General features: G+C 39.1%; 1 protein-coding gene across 1 annotated transcript in view; it reads right to left on the reverse strand.

Moving 5' to 3' along the window:
- The window catches only part of LOC5567711, a 68068-nt gene extending 44745 nt beyond the window's left edge, over positions 1–23323 (reverse strand). Inside the window, exon 1 of the mRNA XM_001651827.2 lies at positions 22635–23323. Within this exon, the coding sequence (XP_001651877.2) occupies positions 22635–22646 (12 nt within the window). The 5' untranslated portion in view covers positions 22647–23323. The remainder of the gene's footprint in view (positions 1–22634) is intronic.
- Between the last annotated feature and the right edge of the window lie 247 nt (positions 23324–23570).

Below are 23570 nucleotides of genomic sequence, written 5' to 3' on the forward strand. Positions count from 1 at the left end.
GTTTGAAAAAATCAAAGACAGACTGGTGGCAATAAAAATGTCTGCAAAGAGGATTAAAAATAAAATAAGTTTTTGGGTTTCCATCATAAATCATGGTCACTTGGCAAACTTCCAAATAGCTCCGGTACCTGATTGCTGAAACTAATTATCAAGGTAAATACTGAAGGTTGAAGAGTTCTTTCGGCAGCCTGTCGCAAATAGTGTATAATCATTTTAAAACAAAAATAACGCGTGTATTATTATTTTAAAAAGTAAAAAAGTTAAGCGATCTTTTCAACGGTTGAATAATGGGTAAAAATATATGACCGAAAAAACGTTAAGGCAAAGTAGCCCGTCATTCGTTTTGGCAGCAATGATGACTTTGCAGCGTGCCATTTCAAAGTGATAAAACTCATTTTGGATAGTTTATATTGACTTGAAAATGTATCACTGTACGCGCCAACATACATGAAGTGTGCTGATACTTTTTCAGCTGTATTAGTGTAAAACCAACTGATTTTCTTTGATTCGAAATCGTGAGATGAATTTGCAACAATCATCAACGGCGCGTACAAATTTCAATGACGGCCTACTTCGCCTTAAGGCTGCATCATTAGAGTTATATTGTTAAAAAAAAATATGGGCGCTAAACTTGTCATATTTTAAACATAATTTTCCCTTCTTTCAATCAAAGGCTAGCAAAAAAGCTTTATAGCAAAAAATAGGTTATCTTACGTTAGTTTCGCCTCACATCTTTCACATTGTGAAAAATGCATAAAATTGTATGCGAAGGATTGTTAAAAATAGACTAAATAGCATGCTAATATTGTAGTTTTATAACAAGTATATAATAATTGACTGCGTTGTAATATACTTGTTATAAAACTACAATGATATAATGTGCTTTGGCGCAACATTCATGACGCGATTGATGTACTGCAGAAGTGACTTTAAATTTCAATTTATTTTCGCTGTACCTGTGCAGTGCTAGTAGTCCAATCTGAAAGTTCGCTACACAATATTTTATGCTATAAGTACAAATAAAATGACTATATTCAAGATACCAAAATGACAGGTATATTAAAATTTGTAACCTTATTTTTTTCACAAATTTGATCACTTGATTTCAAGGTTGAAAATTAATTACAAAAAATGATTCTGGGGAATGGTTTTCTGGCAAATGGTCCATTCTGAGGAATGGCTTTCTGGCGAATGGTACATTCTAGGGAATGGTTTTCTGGCAAAAATCATTCTGGCAAATTGATTCTGGCAAACGTCATACAATCGGAGAATCCCATAATTTCAGATGAGATGTCTGCAATGTTTCTTATGAAATTCTTAGAATGTTTGGAAAGAAACGTGCAAAGATTTTATATGAACTCTGGTAGGATTCTGTTAAATATTTAAAAACAATTCTTGTCAGAATCCAAGAATGATTCTGAAAAAATGGGAATGGTTTTGATAAGAATCATGATCCTGAGGAAAAAGCTGAAATGATTCTGCTTGAGTATCCTGGAATGAATTCGTGGTATGTACAATTATTATGAGAACAGTAATTCATATTCTGGCAAACTTACAGCTCCGTTAATCAAAGATAACGCTAAATTATTTGTTTTTATATGCCAACAGCAACTAATATCGTAAATTATAATAAACTCCACTAATCTCCAACTAGTTCAATATGTTATATGTTTACAATGACCATTCACTTTTCCTCTCGACTGACGTAGGCTGCCAGAAGATGACAATACATAGTGCGGCGACGCTGTACCGTAGGGGTCCCAATAATCGTCACACCCCGGCCCGTAATGCCACCAGGTTAGGTGGTCTTACCTTCCTCCAATATCTCAAGCAGAGCTACCTTTATAGCCGGACGGCTTACAACTCCAAACTCCGTTTGAACATCTACTTTTCGTACCTGTCCATCCGGTGCCAAATGAGCCCGCAAAATACGACCACGTTGCCACCCATTTCGCACGGACTCGTCCACAATGATTACAAGATCTCCTTCTTTTAATGGACGCACCCCTGCAAACCACTTCGTTCTCCTGGCGATCGTGGGTAGATAAGCTTTGATCCACCGTTTCCAGAACTGGTCAGTTAAGTGCAGCATAAGCTTCCAATTCGTTCTCAAAGCAGTGGACTCTTGTATCGGGATTCTAGATTCGGCATTAACTCCACTGGAACTCATCATTAAGAAATGATTTGGAGTCAGAACGGGTTGTCCTGGTGACTCCAGAGGCACGAACGTTAAAGGATGCGAATTAACAATCATTTCTATCTCTGCCAGCAATGTGATGAAGCCTTCATCGTCCAAATGCCTTTTATGCGAAAGCACTTTCAATCCCTCCTTCACAGAACGAACTTTCCTCTCCCACACTCCGCCCATATGTGGGGCAGCCGGAGGGTTAAAGTGCCATTCAGTATCAGCATTCGTGAACGTTCCTGAAATCTCTCGGTTGATAGCGTTAATCTCATCTGAAAGCTCTTTGGCAGCTCCGCGAAAGTTGGTGTCGTTGTCGCTATAAATCTTTTGTGGTGCACCGCGTCGTGCCAAAAAGCGCCGAATAGCCATTTTGCACGACTCGGCCGACAAAGTATGCACCACTTCCAGATGCAACGCCCTCACAGTTAAGCACGTAAAAAGTGCAACCCAACGTTTGATGTTAGTTCGACCACGCTTTACGATCATTGGTCCAAAATAATCAAGGCCCACAAAGGTAAAAGGACGTACGTAGGGACTTACCCTTGGCTGAGGTAACGGTGCCATTCTTGGGGGTGTTGGCTTAGCACGATACACACGGCACCATTGACATCGGTTGACTACCTTCTTCACCGTTGATCGCATCTTGGGGATGTAATACTTCAGTCGCAGTTCATTAAGCACAGTCTCTGTGTTGGCATGTCCGTAACGTTGATGAAAGTGACTGATCAACAGGTTGGTGACGTAGTGTTCTCTTGGAACAATAATAGGATTACGAAAGTCATACGCAAAATAAGCGGCCTCGGGATCGATTCGACTATCCATCCTAACGATCCCATTGTCGTCGAGAAATGGTGAAAATTTGAACATCCAACTGTTTTTCCCTAGTTTGCACTGGTTGTTTGATGAACGCCCAGGATTCGCTTGAAGAGAAACTTTTTCATCGGCAAATTTTTCCGACTGAATCATTCGCCAAAGACCGTTCTCCGCAGCCATGTAATCCTCTTGTGTTAACAGCGCGGTGGACGATGATGTACGTTCACGTACACGATGGCGACATCCATGAATGAAATGATATACCATAGCAATTCTTTTAAGTAAGCCTTGAAATGTTGAAAAGTTTTCGAACTTAACAATGCAATCGTCAGTTGTGCTATGATAAGCAACAACTGCCCTCAGCTCCTCACCATTTTCGTCTGAATCCGGGTATTTTGTTGGCCAACTACTCGATGGTTGGAATAAAAATTCAGGAGCGGTAAACCATTCGCTACTAGGGTCGAGTGACGGTCCGCATTTACCCCATTTTGTACCTTTATCTGCCACATTCACTTGAGTTGGTATCCATTTCCATTCTGAAGGGCGACTAGTATCAAGAATTTCTGCGACGCGAAATGATACATATTGCCGATATTTTCGCGGATCAGATCTCAACCAAGATATTACACATTTGGAATCGGTCAGAAATGTTCGTTTTGTAATTGGCAAAGTGTGACTCTCATTTATAACATTCGCCAACCGTACTCCCATCACAGCAGCATTTAGTTCATTCCGTGGAATTGACTGCGGTTTCAAAGGGGTTACTTTTGATTTCGCAGAAACCAACGCACATCTCAGAACCCCTCGATCCATTATGCGAAAATAAGCGACGCAACAGTAAGCCATCTCACTGGCATCGGTGAACACAACTAACTCTGTTGATTCGAGACTCTCCGGAGCATAATTGGGAAAGTAACACCTCGAAATGCTCACATTGCTCAGCTCTGAAGATAGTTTGATCCATCGCTGCCAGTTGGCGAAGTCCCTCGGCAAGATTCGTTCATCCCATCCAATGCCAGACCGCCAAATGTCTTGGATGAGGATCTTGCCATGGATTGTGTAGGTGGCAATGAATCCGAGTGGGTCGAAGACACTCATTACCACCCTGAGCACCTCCCGCTTGGTCGGTATTATTTCACCGTATAACAAATGTTTGAGATCATCACGCACTTGCAAGTTGAAAACGAATACATCTGTCTCGGGAATCCAGCTTATTCCCAATACGCGTTCGGAATCCATGGTTTTGTCCACGGAAAATCTTTTGACGTCTTCAGGGTTTCCTTCCCCAACGCGGCTTAAAACTTCTTCAGAGTTGGACTGCCAGTTTCGGATTTCAAAACACGCTTTGCTGAAGACTTCTCGAACATCGATTACCAATTGGGCGGCTTCATCTGCAGTATCGCGGCTGTCAAGGAAGTCATCCACATACGTATTTTCGATGATCGCTGTGGCGGCTTCCGGAAATGTATTTTGGTATTCCGTTGCATTTAAATTCTTCGCGTACTGCGCTGAGCAGGGGGAGCACGCAGCTCCAAATGTAGCAACATCCATTACATAAATAGCTGGAGGATCTGCTGGATCTGCTCGATAAAGGAACCTTTGCGAATGCCGATCTTCCTTCCTTATCTGAAGCTGATGAAACATCTGCTTAACGTCACCTGCAACGGCGAATTTCCTCTGGCGAAATCTGCAGATTACTGAAGGAAGGGAAACCAGTAGGTCCGGTCCCTTCAGCAGCATGGAATTTAGCGAGACATCCTTTACTTTTGCCGCCGCATCCCAAACAACTCGTACCTTGCCTGGTTTGCGTGGGTTTCGAACAATTCCCAATGGCAAATACCAAACGCGTCGCGGGTCTGCGCTTTGAATTTCATCATCCATAGCTATATGGGCATACCCGCGCTCTAAGTATTCCAGCAGTTGATCGTTTACAATTTTCTTCAAATCCGGATCCTTTTCTAAACGACGTTCCAGACACTTCATTCGTCGCTCAGCCATTGAGAAACTGTTTGGAAATTCAACATTGTCGGTTTTCCATAATAAACCAGTCTCGTACCTCCCAGTGGTCGTTCGTTTTGTGGTGCTCTGAAGGATTTTGCGTGCACGCTGATCCTCAGGAGACTCTGGAGGACGTGCTCCGATTATTCCAAAATTCTCGCTATCGAAATATTCTTTGATAACATCATGAATGTTTTCATCTGATTCGGTGATTTCGTGAACCATAACTTGCACACTTTCTGGAACAGACCGTCGCCCACCGAATACCGTCCATCCTAATCGAGTCTTTGAGGCGATAGGCTCTCCATCCCGACGCTCTCTTGATTTCAAAGCCAATTTCAACCTGGCATCCGCTAGTCCGATGAGTATTTGTGGCTTCGCTTCTTGATAGCTACTGACCGGCAGACCTTGAAGATAAGGGAAGTGTTTGGAAAGTTCCGGGTAGTCTAAACTCTGCCGTGGTAGTCCAAGTTCTTCCACGGTGCACACATCCGTGAGGTGGTATTTATGAGCATTCCCAATCCCAGCGATGTCCAGTTCTACTCTTTTCGACGCTGCTTCTCTCCGAGTAACGTTTGAGGTCCATTGAAGCACGAGAGACTGTTTCTCGCCGTCGAGTCCTAACTCGTTGGCAATGCAATTCTCCAGTAGTGTTTTATTTGAGCCATCGTCGAGGAAAGCAAATACATTCAACGATTTGTTCTTTCCAAAGAGCCTTACAGGTAGAACTTTGAAAAGTGTGGAAGATTGTTTTTGATTATGGATGGTGACCAAAGCAGGCGAGGGAGAAGTGGTGATGCTGGCTTGCGTATTTTTGCCGGGATGCAGCATCTTGTGATGCAAATCCTTGCAATCGTCAATCCCACAAGGCTGCTTTGTACGGCACGGCCATTTGCCATGCGCAACCAGGCATCGCTGACACATTCCATTTTTCTCAACAAAGGTCCACCGTTCGGCAATTGAGAGACTTTTGAATTTGTTACAAAATCGTACTTTGTGATCAGTTTGATGGCACCCAAGACACGGCTTAGCCTCTAACTTCTCCTTCCATCTGCTGACAGAATTATTTGGTTCTTGCTCCAATGCGTGAGCATTAACAAAACCACTCTTCTCTTTCTTCGCCCTTCGGGAATCATCCGCATGAATTGACTCTAATGGCAGACTAACGTGGCTTGCTGCTGTCTTCAGAGACGACACATAATCACTGAACGCCCTTATTGAAGCGTCCTGCGTGCGCTGGGAGTGCAAGCCCCAATCCAGACGCATACTCGGTGGCAGCTTGGCGACGAGCTCTGAAAGCAGCATAGGGTTCGCTAAATGCATTTGCAGATTTGCAGCTTCGATGTACGTCACGAGATTACGAACTTCTCGACCGAACGTGACTATTGTTTCCAGTTTATTAACATTAGGTGGAGGCGCATTCCTGACCTTGGATAACAAACAATGTACCAATTGTTCTGGGCGGCCGCATTCATCGCGCAGCGTAGCTATAATTTCTGGAATCGCTGATGGTAGGGTGAGTATACTTTGTACCATTTCTCTAGCTTTCCCTACCAGGCTTCTTTGGAGCCGAGCCAGATTTTCGTCGGGTTGAATTCCGCAAATTGCTGTCGTGGACTCGAAGGCACTCAAGAACATTGGCCACTCAAGTGGATCTCCAGAGAACTTCGGGAGTTCTTTCGATACAACCTGTCTTGCTGCTAACTGCTGTGCGCTGATGAGTCCACCAGTTGATTGGGACGAATGTTCGGGTACCAAATTAGGCATGTACTGCATACTAGCCTGCTGATTCCATGGTACATACTCTGATTGATTCAACGGACGTAAGCTCGGGAACATCGAGGTTGTTGTCACAGGTATTGCCCCTGGAATCGATGAAGGTGGAACGTATCGATACTGTGACTGAACAGTTGTAGTTGGATGAGGTAATTGTAAAGAAGACCGAATAACGTTGCTCTGTAGTTGCTGCGTTAGTAATCCAGGCCGGGTTGGTTGAGATGATTGGAAATCAGTGGCAGTCGCTGATGGAAACATCACTTTACATTGAGTGCCAATCCCCGATGGAAAAACTGACCCCGGAATAGCATGTGTTGATGGCTGAGAGGTATAATGACCGACGTTCTGACTAGCATACGCATCAAGCTGAGCGTTCGCCGATGGGATGGCGGGAAGCGTTGGCTCCAGTATGCCCGAAGGCTTCTTCGGGGGGAGCATGTGCTTCGGCAATCCGAGGGGCGTATTTAACACGTTGAGCTGATTTTGCTGACCTTGGTCGACCTGCTGCTGCTGTTTATCATCCACTCTTGAATCCACAGGATGAGTTTTTGGAATTGCTCCAGCATCACTCACTGGTGTAGACGTGTGGACACCTACTGGTGGTTGCTCAAAACCCTCCGTTTGTTGCAGACTTTGCTTCGCAATGTTCGTGGCTTCAACCCATGTATTCACATCACGATGACGGTTTCGGAGACGACTGGCGCTGCTCCTGATACTGCCGCATCCCGTCTCTTCGGCTTCAGCTTCGGCTTCTAAACTGTGCTTTTCCAATAGGAATCTGCGCTCTCTCTCAGCTCTCTCGAGCTGAATCTTATCTTCCAAAGCTTTAAGCTCTTGCAGCTGTTTGAGTCTCAGTCGAGCACTGGATGTAGACTTTGTCGACGATATTGAACCCGCTACGGAACCACAGAACGTAGAACAATGATTGCATCGCCATGGCCCGTCGAAACCGTCGGGAATACCAGCACAGCTACCATGCCATAATGCATAGCACTTGCTGCAGGTAACGGTCTTCTGATTGGAATCCAATATCTTGCAACCGATGCACGCAGCCAACGATGTGGATAGGGCATCTTGTCTTGTGGGATTCGAGGTGCTCATCGTAATTTTTGAGTTTGTAAAGAAACTTTTCGCAGTCCTTTCGTGGTGTGAGAGAGACTCAACTGAAATAATGTTTTATTGTTTAGAAAAAGTAGCTTACGTATAATAAAGTACTTACAAATTAGTTTTTGCAACTCATTTGATCTTACACCTAAGAATCCCACAAAGTCGAATGAGGTTAGGGAGCTAGCGATGGTAAAATTCATATTAATATCGCCTAGCTATAAATTCATGACATACCTACATATTAACTAAGTAACCGTGTAATTTTTAAATCCACTCGCTAGTAATAGTTACTGGCTGATTGTACAAATCAGGGAAAGCCTGTAAACAACATTGTTTGCATGTAAGTACATAGTAATAGTCATGATAACATAACAGTAATTCATATTCTGGCAAACTTACAGCTCCGTTAATCAAAGATAACGCTAAATTATTTGTTTTTATATGCCAACAGCAACTAATATCGTAAATTATAATAAACTCCACTAATCTCCAACTAGTTCAATATGTTATATGTTTACAATGACCATTCACTTTTCCTCTCGACTGACGTAGGCTGCCAGAAGATGACAATACATAGTGCGGCGACGCTGTACCGTAGGGGTCCCAATAATCGTCACAGGTTCGGATGAGACAACGTTTTTATTTTCTCTTAATCAGGGGTAAAGACATTTTACATATTTATTACATTTAGCTTGAATGCCATCAATGTGATTTTTGAGTGTTAATTGTTTATCAAGCATGAGCCCTAGATACTTAACTCCATCTGACCATTTTATTGGAACCCCTTTCAACGTGACAACATGTCTACTTGAAGGTTTCAAATAAAGAGCTTTTGGTTTATGTGGGAATTGTATAAGTTGAGTTTTGGAAGCATCAGGAGAAATCTTCCATTTTTGCAAGTATGAAGAAAAAATATCCAAACTTTTTTGCAATCGACTACATATGAAACGCAGGCTTCGTCTTTTAACGGAAAGTTCTGTGTCATCCGCAAACAAAGATATTGGTCGCAAAATGCTGCCTTGAGGAACACCAGCTCTAACAGGAAGTCTTTCAGACCTGGAGTTCTGATAATTAACCTGAAGTGTACGATTTGACAGATAACTTTGAATTATTCTAACAATGTATGTTGGAAAGCTAAAGTTTTTTTAATGTTACAATCAAGCCTTCACGCCAAACACTGTCGAATGCTTTTTCTATGTCTAGAAGAGCAAGACCAGTTGAATTGCTTTCAGATTTGTTGGAACGGATCAAATTTGTTACACGTAAAAGTTGATGAGTGGTCGAATGTCCATGGCGGAATCCAAACCGGAATCCGTTCATTGGCAAAAATTGAATTTCCGTTGATGTGGACCATCATTCTGTTCAAAATGACCTTTTCAAAAAGTTCGCTGATGGAGGAAGGCAAACTGATTGGACGATAGCTTCTGCAGGATCTTTTTCTGGTTTTAAAATTGGTACAACCTTTGCATTTTTCAATTTGTCAGGAAAGTATGCTAATTGAAAACATTTGTTAAATATTCAACTAAGAATGCTAAGCTACTTTCTGGAAGTTTTTATATGAGTATGTAGAAAATTCCATCATCACCGGAGCTTTCATATTTTTGAATTTTTTGACAATTGTTCTCACTTCTTCCAAATGAGTAACCCAAGAATTTTCGAAAACGTTCTCCTAATTGGGAAAATTTTCGAAGTCCTGAGTAACTTGATTTTCAATTGGACTAGTAAGTCCTAAATTTAAATTGTGCGCGCTTTCAAACTGCATAGCAAGTTTTTGAGCTTTTTCGGAATTAGTTAGTACCCAGTGAACCAAGTATCGTATAAGAATGTGTGCCAAAAATCTCATATTCATACGTCAAAAATCAGAATCGCACAATATGCCAAATCAAAACGAATAAATGTTAACACAAATTGTATATAATTCTCCACTACGATTCATTGTCGACAAACTTTGTTGACAACAAACCATGCCGTAAATAGTATAATCTAGAATCGCGTCAAGTTGTATGAACTGACAGATCATATATCAATGCAAACTAGCATCAAATGAAATCGCAATAACTTAGCGAAATTTACCACCCGAGGTTGGTATCTTCTGACGGTGGGCTTCAAAGAACAACAAAGCGTGTGTGTTGTAGAGCAAACTTCCTTTCATATTGGCAAATAATCAATCCTTATTCATGAAGCGGTCTGTGGTGTAGTGGTATGGTACTGGGTTAGGGATCCAAAGGTCTGGTATTCGAGTCTCGCTGGAAAGGTTTTTTTTATTTTTATCGGAATTTTGTGGCATCGTATTGCTGACCATGGAAAGTCTGAAGAAGTCGTGGGAAGTGCGTATATGGCCTCCACTTTGGGGTGTATATAGCGTTTTCATGCATTTTATACGAGTGATTTGATTCATATAGAATGATGTATAGCAAAAAATATACCAGCCAAAATGTTTACTGGGTAATAATTTGTTCTCCTCTTTCAATGCCGGTTTTTTCAAAAATTTAGATAATTTCCAAAAGGGCCAAAAGCCAGGGTCAAATTAAGAAATTTTATTTTCAAATTTTTTGTTTTTTAATTGTGCAAAACGTTTCTTGATTCGTTTCTGCAAATCCTGCCATATAATTTTCATAGCAGTATCGCGATTGTGTTGAGATTGCCTTCTCCTCACGTTCTAAGACGTATCAAGAGTTCAAGATCTTCGTCTATAATCACGGATTCAAATTTTACTTCACATTTTGGAATTGCAATGCTCCTGGCTTCAACAATGGAATTTGTTTAAATTTTCAAGAGCATTGTTTGTAAATTAAAGTTAACATCAAGATGACTTTTGTTATATGTTTTATATATATTCCAGTTGGCTCGAAAATAATTGAAAGTGGAGCTGATAGGATTGAGAATCGCTTCATGGGATATTTGAAATGTAACAGGGACATAATCAGAATCAAAATTGCATATCTCATTCATTTTGCCTATCCCCTAGTCATCGTTATGAGCAAGCGGTGAGTCTGATATGGCTTTATTTCTGTTGCTTTGCAATGAAGGCCGATTTTTCACCTTCGCTTAGGCCGTAAACCACGTTTATCCATATAGTTTAACTGGGTTTAAGACCTAAACGGGGGTGAAGAAATCGATCCTTACAATTATTTCCGTGAGAAAGTACTCAAAATAGATCCAAACGCTTAGTATTGAACACGATGATATTCTGCAGGGCATTTATACTGGCATTGTCGACGCTAAATCGACGTTTCTATGCCGACAAGATATTTAACTTCATCGATCGATTTCATCGATTCGATTCCTTATGGGACAGTTATGCTTTTATGGACAATACAGTTATGGATCAACTATGGATCATTTTTCGAAACAAAATATGATTAAAAAAAATGGCGACGTTGTATAAAACAAAATTACCAGAATACACCTCAAAATTCCCGGTTATTAGCATAAGCATAAGCATAAGCATAGATGACTGTACAATTCGTAGTTGCTACTCCGTGATTGACCAGAACAATCGAAGTTGCACAGGGAATTAATGAATGGGGCTTGGGATTAGCTTACCATTCTTCAATGTGCACAAATCGAGAGCTCAAATTTAAAAGTCAATAACGGCGCCGGCCACGTCCTTACGGTCATCGGGGAAGGGAAGGAATGTTAGTGTGACTACCGTTGTTACTAGAGACCGAGATCACCTCTGCATCTCCACGGTTGTCATGGAGAGGATATTGGGTTAGTGGGATAAGGTAAAGATCTGGGAGTCACCAATGTTTGGTGATGCGAGCCATGATATAATCACGCCTAACCGGATTCGCGAAATAATTCGATAATCGCATTAAACGCCGAACAAGTGTTCGTCACTCGCCCACGCAAGAGCAAGCGACGCGATCAAAAGATCAAACACTACTAGCGATCCGCGGCGCTTTTTCATTTCTCTGAGCGAACGACGCGCGACAAGTTTGATCCTGCCCCCATCGCCCGCCCCCGCAGGAGCAAGCGTCAAGGTCGAAGGATCAAACACTACTTACGAACCGATCACTTTTTCACCGCTTCACTACCGACGCGCGACATATTTGATCCTGCCCTCATCACCCGCTCCCGCAGGAGCCAGCGTCAAGGTGGAAGGATCAAACACTACTAACGAACCGATCACTTTTTCACCGCTTCACTACCGACGCGCGACATTTTTGATCCTGCCCTCATCACCCGCCCCAGCAGGAGCAAGTGTCAAGGTCGAAGGATCAAACACTACTCAATTCAAAAGATGTTTTTATTAATGACGAAAACTGAAAATTACATGTATATATTTTAAATTATATGAAACAGGAATAATGCCGACACTTGTAGTGACGAACTATACATAGTTTGTTTTGAAAATTACATATGAGTATTTACGTTGCATTTTGTCTCGATATGGTACAAGTTTTAAAAAATACGTCAACATTCACAATGTCGAACAATTCAAAAGATAATTTTTAATAACGTATAAAAGAGACAAATATATGTATATTGAAATTGTATAAGAAAAAAGCATAATGCCGACACTTATAGTGACGAACCATACAAAGTTTGTTTTAAAATTACTTAAAAGTTACGCTTTCAAGAAAATATGTATTATCACAAGAATGAAACGAACTCACCAGTTGGTAATCCATCCTCGACTGAACACAAAACTGATACTGACAGCAAAACTTCTTGGCGTCCCGAAAACAAACCGTCTTGCTTGTGCCTTCCAAATACCTACCCAGCAAGACGCTCCAAAACAGAAAAAAAAATCTTAGGAGCCGAAAACACGCGCGAAACCGTGAGCCAAATCAATCGGACGACGCAAAACCGAACTGTCCTGCTTGGGCTTCACGAAGCACTACCCAGCAAGACGCTTGAAAACAGGAAAAAAAAAAAAAATAAATAAATAAATAAATAAAAAAAAAAAATCTCCGGCGACGAAAACATGCGCGAAACCGTGAGCCAAATTTATCGGACGACGCAAAACTGAACTGTCCTGCTTGGGCTTCACGAAGCACTACCCAGCAAGACGCTTGAAAACAGGAAAAAAAAAAAAATCTCCGGCGACGAAAACATGCGCGAAACCGTGAGCCAAATTTATCGGACGACGCAAAACTGAACTGTCCTGCTTGGGCTTTACGAAGCACTACCCAGCAAGACGCTTGAAAACAGGAAAAAAAAAAATCTCCGGCGACGAAAACATGCGCGAAACCGTGAGCCAAATCTATCGGACGACGCGAAACCGAACTGTCCTGCTTGGGCTTCACGAAGCACTACCCAGCAAGACGCTTGAAAACAGGAAAAAAAAAATCTCCGGCGACGAAAACATGCGCGAAACCGTGAGCCAAATTTATCGGACGACGCAAAACTGAACTGTCCTGCTTGGGCTTCACGAAGCACTACCCAGCAAGACGCTTGAAAACAGGAAAAAAAAAAAAATCTCCGGCGACGAAAACATGCGCGAAACCGTGAGCCAAATTTATCGGACGACGCAAAACTGAACTGTCCTGCTTGGGCTTTACGAAGCACTACCCAGCAAGACGCTTGAAACAGGAAAAAAAAAATCTCCGGCGACGAAAACATGCGCGAAACCGTGAGCCAAATTTATCGGACGACGCAAAACTGAACTGTCCTGCTTGGGCTTCACGAAGCACTACCCAGCAAGACGCTTGAAAACAGGAAAAAAAAAAAAAAAAATCTCCGGCGACGAAAACATGCGCGAAACCGTGAGCCAAATTTATCGGACGACGCAAAACTGAACTCTTGGATTGCATTTTTACTGATTTTATGGTCTATAAATTAACTCAAACGATCCTTCAATATCAAGTTATAAAGAGTTGACTGTGCAATAAAACATTAATCTGGCTATGGAAAGAGGTGTTGGCTCGAAAATCCGTATGATCCATATGAGGTATGCTTCTATGGGCACTCACACCTCAAAATTCCCGGTTATTTACGAAAAAGTGACGATTTCAATAGAAATTTCAAACAATGTCCACCCCACAGATGTGGATCAGGGAGGCAGGAGTATCCCTATTATTGATCGAATCGACTCATATTATGGATCAAAACACAACAAAAGCAATTTATCTGCGAGGTAAACGAATGGTGTGCTAGTAAAAGCATAGGGGGACCTGGGGTAATATGCACCACTTAAGGAAGATGTGCCAAAATGAACACTAAGCAACTATGTAGTGTTTTAATATACGAATCTAGTTGGTTTGGGTTCACTCTACATGATGTTGAGCGAGTTTTCATCGTAATTACACTAGATCTTTGGAAAACTTTACTCTTTTCAAACACTTTTTTTTGAGTGAATTATTATCACGGTGTGCCAGAAACCATTATAAACGCAAACAAATGTTCAAGAATTTGGCACCTATCATTCAAAAGATATAGTATTCAAGCATCTTCTCCGTGAATTTGAAAATATTTTAACGAGGGAATAGAAGGTTATCGTGATTTGAAGGTTTTGAGCTGTTTGGAAGGGATTTTTACATACTTCACAGTTTTCTCCAGCAGTGCATCGTTATTGATTTGTAAACTAGCCAATTAACCATAAGCTTTGCATTCAAAACATATAATATCTAAGCATTTTCTCTGAAAATTTGAGATAATTTCTTGGAGAAAATCAAAAGTTACAATGATTTGTATTTATTTGCTTATTTACAAGGGTTTTATATATTAAAGTACATAATTTACAAATAAAAATGTTTATAGGACTGACACTCTGTATTCAAAAGATATAGTAGTCAAGCATCTTTGCAGCTAGTTTGATAAAACTTTATCAAAAGATAACATAACTGAAGTGCTTTGAAGTTTTGGACCCGTTTTTAAGATTTATTTTTCAATCGTCTAAAATAATGTTTAACTCAACAAATTTGTATTGAACTTGTATCTTTCATTCAAGAAAAGTGCTTCGTTACAGCATAAGTAAATGTGTTCATTTTTTGAAAATGTTGTTTCATGTTCATCATGTTGCTGGGCAGTGATGCATTATAGCCCAAATAAGCATATTGGTGAACCTGAACAATTTGAAAGTGGTTCCTTGTTGCTCAGTCGAGGATGGATTATCAACTGGTGAGATCGCTTTATGCTACTGTTCTAAACGGGCTAAATATGATGGTTCAGAATTTATTTGTTTAACGAAGGGAATACGTTAATATCTTTGTTCTTATAATAGTTCGTACTCGGTTACAGTCGAAATAAACCTTATGTCATGTTTTTCAAACATTTAAATGCAACAAGTCTCATATTCGGTTTAGTTCAAGATCCTTGAATTGTTAGATACTATAAATAGCGACTTTTCCGTTAGATACTGATAGATTACGTTTAAGATTGATGTTGCATGCTTCACATCATCAAATCTTTGAATCATTCGTCATCAAAGGTGTCGCCATATTGAGTCAGTCAAGTTTTGTACATATGAAAAAATTACTTTTTATTTTACTTCATTTATTATTTTGTTGACTTTATTATGCTTGGCGAGAGGTGTAGCCAGTGAATATGTTGCGATGATCTCTAGGACTTTTGTAATTATGCGTTTTGTTTACCAAGACGAATGAAAAGGGGTTATTTCATTTTCCAAACTCCCAATGATTGTTATGAAAGTGCAGAGGTCCCCAACGGATTCCTCAGAGATAGCAACAAGTAATATATTTAAAATTTGTTATTTGTGTAAAAAAACTAAAAACATTAAATATTTAAAGAATAACAAACAATGCCATTATAGTAAAATATGTCATTATTTTGAAATAATTCATAAGAACAAATAAATATCAAATTTTGCCATAATAGCTTATTTTACTATTCGTATGATATTCATTAAAGACTCAAAAAGCAAAAGTTTTTTGCAGGAAAGCGAAAAGGTTGTTTTTCAGCCATGCTTACATTTTAATATCTAATCAAAGAACTCAAATTACCGTTATTTTGATCTACTCGTGAATAGCTCATTTAGTTATTAGTTTGTTATCAATATCAAAATAATAACATATTCTGTTATTTACGGTTGTCTTTATTCCTGCTATTATTTTGTTATTATAATGGCAAAACATGTTATGATTTAGTTTTTTATGCCTTATAAACTCCGTTATTATTTTTGTTATTTTATCTCTTACTTCAAACAAACAAAGAACAAATTTCGCTATTCAAACATTCTATTTTAATGGTAAATTTTGTTATTCTTTTGTTATTTTCCTCTACCCGGGTATATGACAATATTTAATCAATAGCAAAACATACAATCATAGCAAAATTTGTCATTGGTATGTTATACTTGAAAGTCATGTACCCGGGTTGTAATAACAAAATGATAGCAAAAATATAGGCAACCATTAAGCTCAAAATATATTATTATTTTGATATTGGTAGGAAAATAATAACTAAATGAGCTATTCACGAGTAGATCAAAAAAAAATGGTAAATTTAGTTCTTTGACTTTAATATCTAGATTTAACATGATTGAAAAATAAACTTTTCGCTTTCCTGCAAAAAACATTTTCTGTTTAAATCTTCAATAAATATCATGCGAATTGTAAAATGAGCTTTTATGGCAAAATTTGATATTGGTTTATTCTCATGAATTATTTAAACAAAGTTTTCAAATAACAAAATAATAACGTATTTTACTGTGATTGCGATGTTTGTTATTCTTTAGATATTTAATGTTTTTTCAGTATTTTTGACTAAATAACAAATTTTACCATGATATTATATTTTGTTATTAATTAGTTATTACATGACTTTCAAGTATAACATACCTATGACAAATGTTGCTATGATCATATGTTTTGCTATTGTTAAGATATTTATGTCAAATATTAATAACATAATAATGGTTAAACTAGATATGATTGCAAAATTTGTTCTTATTTTACCATTATTTTGTTATTCACCTCTACCCGGGTATAGTTGCTCTAATAATAAGTAATAACAAAGAAGCAGCAATGGGTGGTCAATTACGCTCTTTAATCACATTGATTAACATATTGACAAGAATATGTTAAGGGGGGTCCGTAGGCTTGAGGTTACGCTTTCGTTTCATAAGCGGTAGGTCATGGGTTCGATTCCCAGCCCCTCCAAAAACAACCCGTGCAGCCTCAGAAGACGCCGTACGGAGGACCGTGCTTTAAGGACCACATCCATCCAGTATCAAACGACTCACGAACACGGCAAAAATTCACCACCGCAAGAACAATTGACTACGGCTTATGGATTTTGATTGAACTCACAGCAGAGCACTCTCCTACCAGCTCGGTGTGAGAGTAAAAGAGTAGAAGAGAGTGAAAGTAGATGTAAATATAGATTAGTTGAAAATAGATCTGTATCGGTAAAGAATCTACAGATGATCTGATTCCGGCTCAGTACTGCCCACAAGCACAGAGTGCCTTTAAAATAAACAAAAAAAAATATGTTGGGTTTAGTAATGGTTGATACATTGAATGTGCTAATTAAAAATATTTAGAATTCGCTTTCCCAAAACTTCAAAGTACTCTAGATATGTTGTCTTTTGAAAAAGTTTTCTCAAACTAATTTCGATTATGTAAGTCAACTAGTGTGTGTACTGCCCATACTCGCATAACAGTCCCATTTATATAGGGAATCCCATAGAATATGGGACTGTTATGCGAGTATGGGCAGTGTAGTCAACTATATCTTTTGAATCCAGAGTGTCAGTGCTGTACACTTTTTCATTTGTTAATCATGTACTTTAATATAGCAAAGCCATATAAATAAGCTCTTATTTAAACATCATAAAAATAATGGTAAATATACAAATCATTGTAACTTTTGAATTTGTCGAAGTAATTACCCCAATTTTCGGAGAAGATGCGTAGATATAATATTTTTTGAATGCTTAATGCATATCTGATGAGTACTTGGCTAGTCTACATATTAATAATGATGCACTGGTGGAGAAAATTGTTAAGTATGTGAAAATTCCTTCCAAAGCAGCTCAAACCTTCAAGTCACGATAACTTTCGATACCCTCGTTAAAATATTTTCAAATTCACGGAGAAGAAGCTTGAATACTACATCTTTCGAATGGTAGGTGCCAAATGCTTGGACATTTGTTTGCGTTTATAACGGTTTCTGGCACACCGTGTTATTGATGGGGGGCACGATGCACCGCTTCATGCGGCAGAACGCACCACAACATGGACCCATGCACGGATTCACTATTTGACGTTTGAGCTGTGCCGTGTTATTTACGTGACCATGGCAACGAACGAATTCGGCACCGCTCAAACGTCAAATTAGTGAACTCGTGCATTGGTCCATTGAGACAAGACGCACTTAAACAAAAGGGCATGATGCACCAAAGAGTTACAGAACAGGTGGCGCAGTTCCGTATAATAGTGTGTGTGACAACTGTATAAAGTTGAAAATGACACCTAACACCAATACATCGCTGATCTTGCCTACGTCACTATTTGTGTTTACAATTTAAAATCCATTGACGCGAAAGCAAAAAGCGCGCGAGTTCAGAAGTTTTTCCACTTTATTTCGTACAGTTTTAACAATTTCTGGTAAATTTTGATAGAATGCCGCAGTGTGCAGTCAATGTATACAAGATAACGACACAGGAAGCGAAGAACAGTGATATTTGCATAAGTTTCCACACTTTCCCCAAAGAACCTAGCAAGCGATCGAAATGGGTGAAATTTTGTGGGCTCATCAAAGATCCGGGTACATCGCTTTATGTATCCTCCCAGCATTTCACATCTGACGATTTGGTGTTCAATGCTTTGATCCGAAAATCGTTGACAGGTGCAGATCGAAATAGTCTGGTCCGAGGCGGTAAGATTTCTTTGTCCAGTACCAAGAAACGTAATGCCAATTACAGCTTTTCCCACCATTCGTACTCCGGAATCATCATGTGTTGAGAGTAGAGGTCGTTCCCAACGTTATCAACGGAACGAGCGGAAGGAACTTGAGGCTAATCTTTTGCAAAATCACTGTTTACTGGAGGCGGAGAAATCGAAAAACGTCAATAGTTGCGATGTTTCACCGTTCCAAAAGGAACAGAACATACGTGATTCCGACTCAAACATGGATGTTTTGTTAGAAGCGATTGAGCTGGCCAATCCCTCTATCGCTACGAAGTTCAGATGTTGATAGCCTGAACGACTCCGGTTGGTCAGAGTTTGTCAGTCATGATGAGCTCAATTCTACTCATGTCATGTTAGAGGAAGCGGTAAGATTGGTAATGCCGAAAACACTACGAACGCTGATTAAACGCAAGCAAGATATATAATCCAGCCATTGATAACCAAGTATGTACCTTATTCTTTCTGAGCATTTTTTCACCACAGTGTTGTTTAATAACGTGTTAATCTATTCATCTGCTCAGAAACAACAAGCTACACACTTGGTTACTAATAGTTTTTACGGCGTCATCAAAAAGTATACATTAGTTATTTATACAGATAGAATACCCTATTTCGTGCTAGGCAAACCTCAATTAAATATATGATTATTTTGAATATTTTTATGTCTATTGTGTTGAAATAGTCCAACGATAAATACAATAATCAAAAATCATCTAGTTCGAATTAAATTTCATGGTATGCACCACATTTTTTTATGTTACATTCAATTTATTTCAAATATCCCATATCTACTCGTGCTTGCAACCAAATAGTGACGTCACCACTTTTTTGGTTACCAATACATATGCAAATCATGGTCTTCTTCACCTGTACTGTAGCTCATTGATGATGCACCACAACAATGAGGTAAGATGCACCATCGTGTTTTCAACGTATTTTTATTTATCGTAAAAATACGAGTTTTGAATGATTTTCGTCTACAAGATGATACAATTGTGCATAAGTACGTTAGTAAAGACATCAAATGACTTAACTTTTATGATTGTACTTTATTTTGGAATGGATCGTTCTACCCCGACTAATGGAGTGCGTGTTGCTCCAACCGGGCGTTTAACAGAAAATGTTATGGAAAATAGAAATCGTTGTGTTATTTCGTCAAATAATCTCATCAACAATTAACCAAGCCTATAAGGATCTGTTTTATAGTTAAAGAATACTAAAATTCTCAATTCATCACTTTCAACACAACAAGTGAAATGATCGGGAAAGTTGAGTTTTTTGAAATGTATCAAATTTTCAGGGTGTCAACAATTTGAAGCGTTTTATCAATCTGCATAGCGTTTTTCACTTAAAACCAGTTTATTACCGAGAAATTGACAAGGTGTGTTTTGCCCCGGCAGTGCATATTACCCCAAGAGCCCCTACGTTTTGGCGTTTGTTTCAGAATCGCCCCACAGTTATGGATCAACGCTCCGGGGGGTGACTGTACTCCTATTGCACACTAAAAACGTTCTCTGTACAGCCCATATTTGCATGGTCGACGTAACCAGTAGTAGGGAGGTGGATCCTATTCTTGAAACTTTCGATTCACTTCAGCAGTGAGTCTTTTTTTATATTTGGCTCATATTTGGCCATATTATGCATCATACTAAAGCGCTTTTTAGTGCAAAGTTTCAGACAATTCGACCGAGAAAAAATCCTCATGCCAAAGTGAATCATGGAAGTGCCCAAGTAACTCTGCACCCTACTATCTTTGCTGGGAAAATGCGTTTTTGTGCTCCCAGCTGCATTCTTGAATATTTCAACGATTTCGGTCGAATAATCTGTGCATTTGATGATCATTGAAATGCAAAAATTGACTAGGCGAGACTTTTGAATAATTTCTTACTTTCGTCATCTGCAAACGCATACGCCATTCTATCCGTCTAATCAGGGAGTTTGATGGACGATTATATGGATGAATTAACGTAAACTTCAGGTCACTGTCACAGCAACCTGGTTTATACGCAAACATATCTGAATAAACACTTTGCAAACCGGGTGTTTCTTTGGATAAGTTGGTGTATGTGCTCATGTCAATCGTTTTCCTCATATAGTTTAAATACTTCAGAACAAAAAAGCGCTGTTCGCATGTCCAACCAGTGTAATATTAGGTAAAGAATGCTTATCAATGAAAAAATGCATTTTGTCTCATAATGGCGCTTACGTCGACTATGCGAATATAAGCAGTGTAGCTTGGGTGTTCGCAAAGCAATCTGATGTCATAAGGTACCCTGTGTAGGAATGAATTAGGAATGAAATTTAACGTTCGTGGAATTTACACACATAGAAATTGTGTAAATGGAGGTTTAAATGTATATTAAGAGATTCAAAATTGTTATTTGGGTATTTGCAGCTGGCTAGAATCTAACCAAAGATCACAAGATTGTCAGGCGCGAACGTATACCGCACGGCTTTCGATGCGGTCGAATTGAGAGGGAACAAAACTCACATAAAAAGCTTTTATAATTAGTTAACGGTAGTCGAAATAACAAATATTATATCTGGTTCTAATTACTTCATCATATATTTCAGTGCAGTTATTTACTGGAAGCATTCTTGCCAAATGATCATTATTCATACACATATATCGTGTGGCAAGCGAGAAGATTGTGCCCTGGGATGTCGATAAAATTTCCAACCTGAAAAGGTCCTCGACCTAGAATCATGGTTATGCTGAATATCTGTGCGTTTACCACTCGGGCTATTAGAGTCCGTAGTAAAACTAGACTCCTTAGCTAATCTAAGCTAAAAGTCGTTTATCTAACCAATTGTCAAGGGAAAAACAAAATACAAAGTGTACAGTCTCCTGAGTTGTTTCAGTCCATAAATCAGCTATATATAAGCATTGGGGCTCTACTTGTGTGAAATTGTAAATATGCATTCTGTATGGTGAAAAAGGTATGTATTTTCAAATAATAATCAGTCAAAAGCCTTTTATCTCATCATTTTTTAAATCATTGGATTCATTGCTCATTCAATTATATGCATGTTTGATTAAGTGTCAATGGTACACACATATGTAGTCCAAAATGTCCAAACATTCACGAAATACACCAGTTGACAGCGTATTCTGTTAATTGAAGGGACAATTAATCGTACACCTGAAATCGCATGCGCGAGATTTTGTTTTTCTCCCGCTCCACAGAGTTTCAAGTGGGAGAATAACCGCACACCTACTCCAGTCGGTGTTCATACCTACACATGACGTCTTACTCGTTCCATATCTACAACACACCTACATACGGTCCTAACGTACTTCTTGTCAATCTAATTTTCCTCCTTCTCGATATCCAGTGTTGATTAAGTTTATATCACTTTTTCTTCATCTCATAATGATTCCTTTCAGAATACTTCACGATTTATTTCGAAAATAAATCCTTAATCATTCAAATGATAGATATTATTCATTACATATTCCACATTAACAAATGGACTTACAAATTGAAAGTATATAAAAATCACTAAACATTACATTAATGCTCAATAAACGGCACGTATCTGTTGATTTATTCTTCACGAGAATCACTTGAATCAATTACTACCATTATAATCTTTACTTCGTAGGAAGCAGTAGATCTGAATTGCTCAATCAAGTGTTGTACACTTGAATCAGTCGATTCTTCTATTTTCGGTTTATTAATCTGCAAATTTGACACATCGCTAAAAGCTGTAGTGAACACAATTCCCGCAAAGGGTCATGATTTTTCTCTTCTTCTTAGTTTCCCTATGGGTGGAACTATGAGAACATGCTTTTCGAAAGTATGTGATAAATTATTTTCTATCGGGAACACTCTGTAGAAACGTTGATTAGTTCTACTTTCGGATTAGGAATTGCTAATCGGTATGTTTCTAAAATATTTGGTTGTACCTTGGAGGAAAATGCAAACACCTACCTCTCTTGCCATTACGACATGCCTCAAATGAACAATTTCGGGGGCGCTTTCCTGAGCCCCCTTGCTGCATTAATAAAGTTCAGTAAATACGACATCTACCATACCATTAATCGAGGCACAGTTGATTTCCTTGCTGTTACTACTGCTGGTTCTTCTTGTTCAACTGATAATCACAACTTTGTAACACTGAAAACACCCTCCATGTCGTCGTTCACTCAGGATGGCTTTTTTCTTTTCTTCACGAACTCCTACGTATCACTCCATTCGACGTAGCTGCCATCTCCTATGTGTTCTCTCTCTTTTTTCAAAAGACGATCGATTAAATCCGTTTCGAATATCCGATTTCCTCAGCCCACTGCTTCTGCTACTGGCTCCCAACTTTCAGCCCAATTCTCCCTCACGGATACTTTTCGCTTTCCGGCGCAATCGCAGTGACTACCGATTTCAACTTTTTGCTTGTAAGGATTTCCCTTTGAAAATTCTTAAGTAACCTGCCCCTGTCGTAAGGAAGTAAAACGATTTTTCTTATTCGATCAGGAAAACACCGAATTACCAACTAGCGCAAACTAATCCATGTCGCGAGCGCTCACAGTTCCAACACTTTTCCAGACCTTTGGCACTATAAATCAGCCACCAGAATGAAGCAAATTGCTCTCCACTGATCGATCACAGGTCTTTGATAAACAGGAGCAAAGGTAGGGCAAATGGTTTCGAACATGAGAAAATTTTATCTGAAGTTCCATCGTGAGCAGTCAGGATTTTCGAAAATGTACGCAGAACCTATGAAGCATCTGGATAAAAATCAAATGAATGAGGGGCATCAAAACTGAATCTCAAATATTTTGACGGGAACACAATATAATTGTGTAAATCCTCATGACATGAATTTAAACAAGAAAATCAACAATAAAATAGAATACTAGCAAAACGGATACT

The sequence above is a fragment of the Aedes aegypti genome, chromosome 2 (genome assembly GCF_002204515.2).
Source record: "Aedes aegypti strain LVP_AGWG chromosome 2, AaegL5.0 Primary Assembly, whole genome shotgun sequence".
NCBI lineage: Eukaryota > Metazoa > Arthropoda > Insecta > Diptera > Culicidae > Aedes > Aedes aegypti.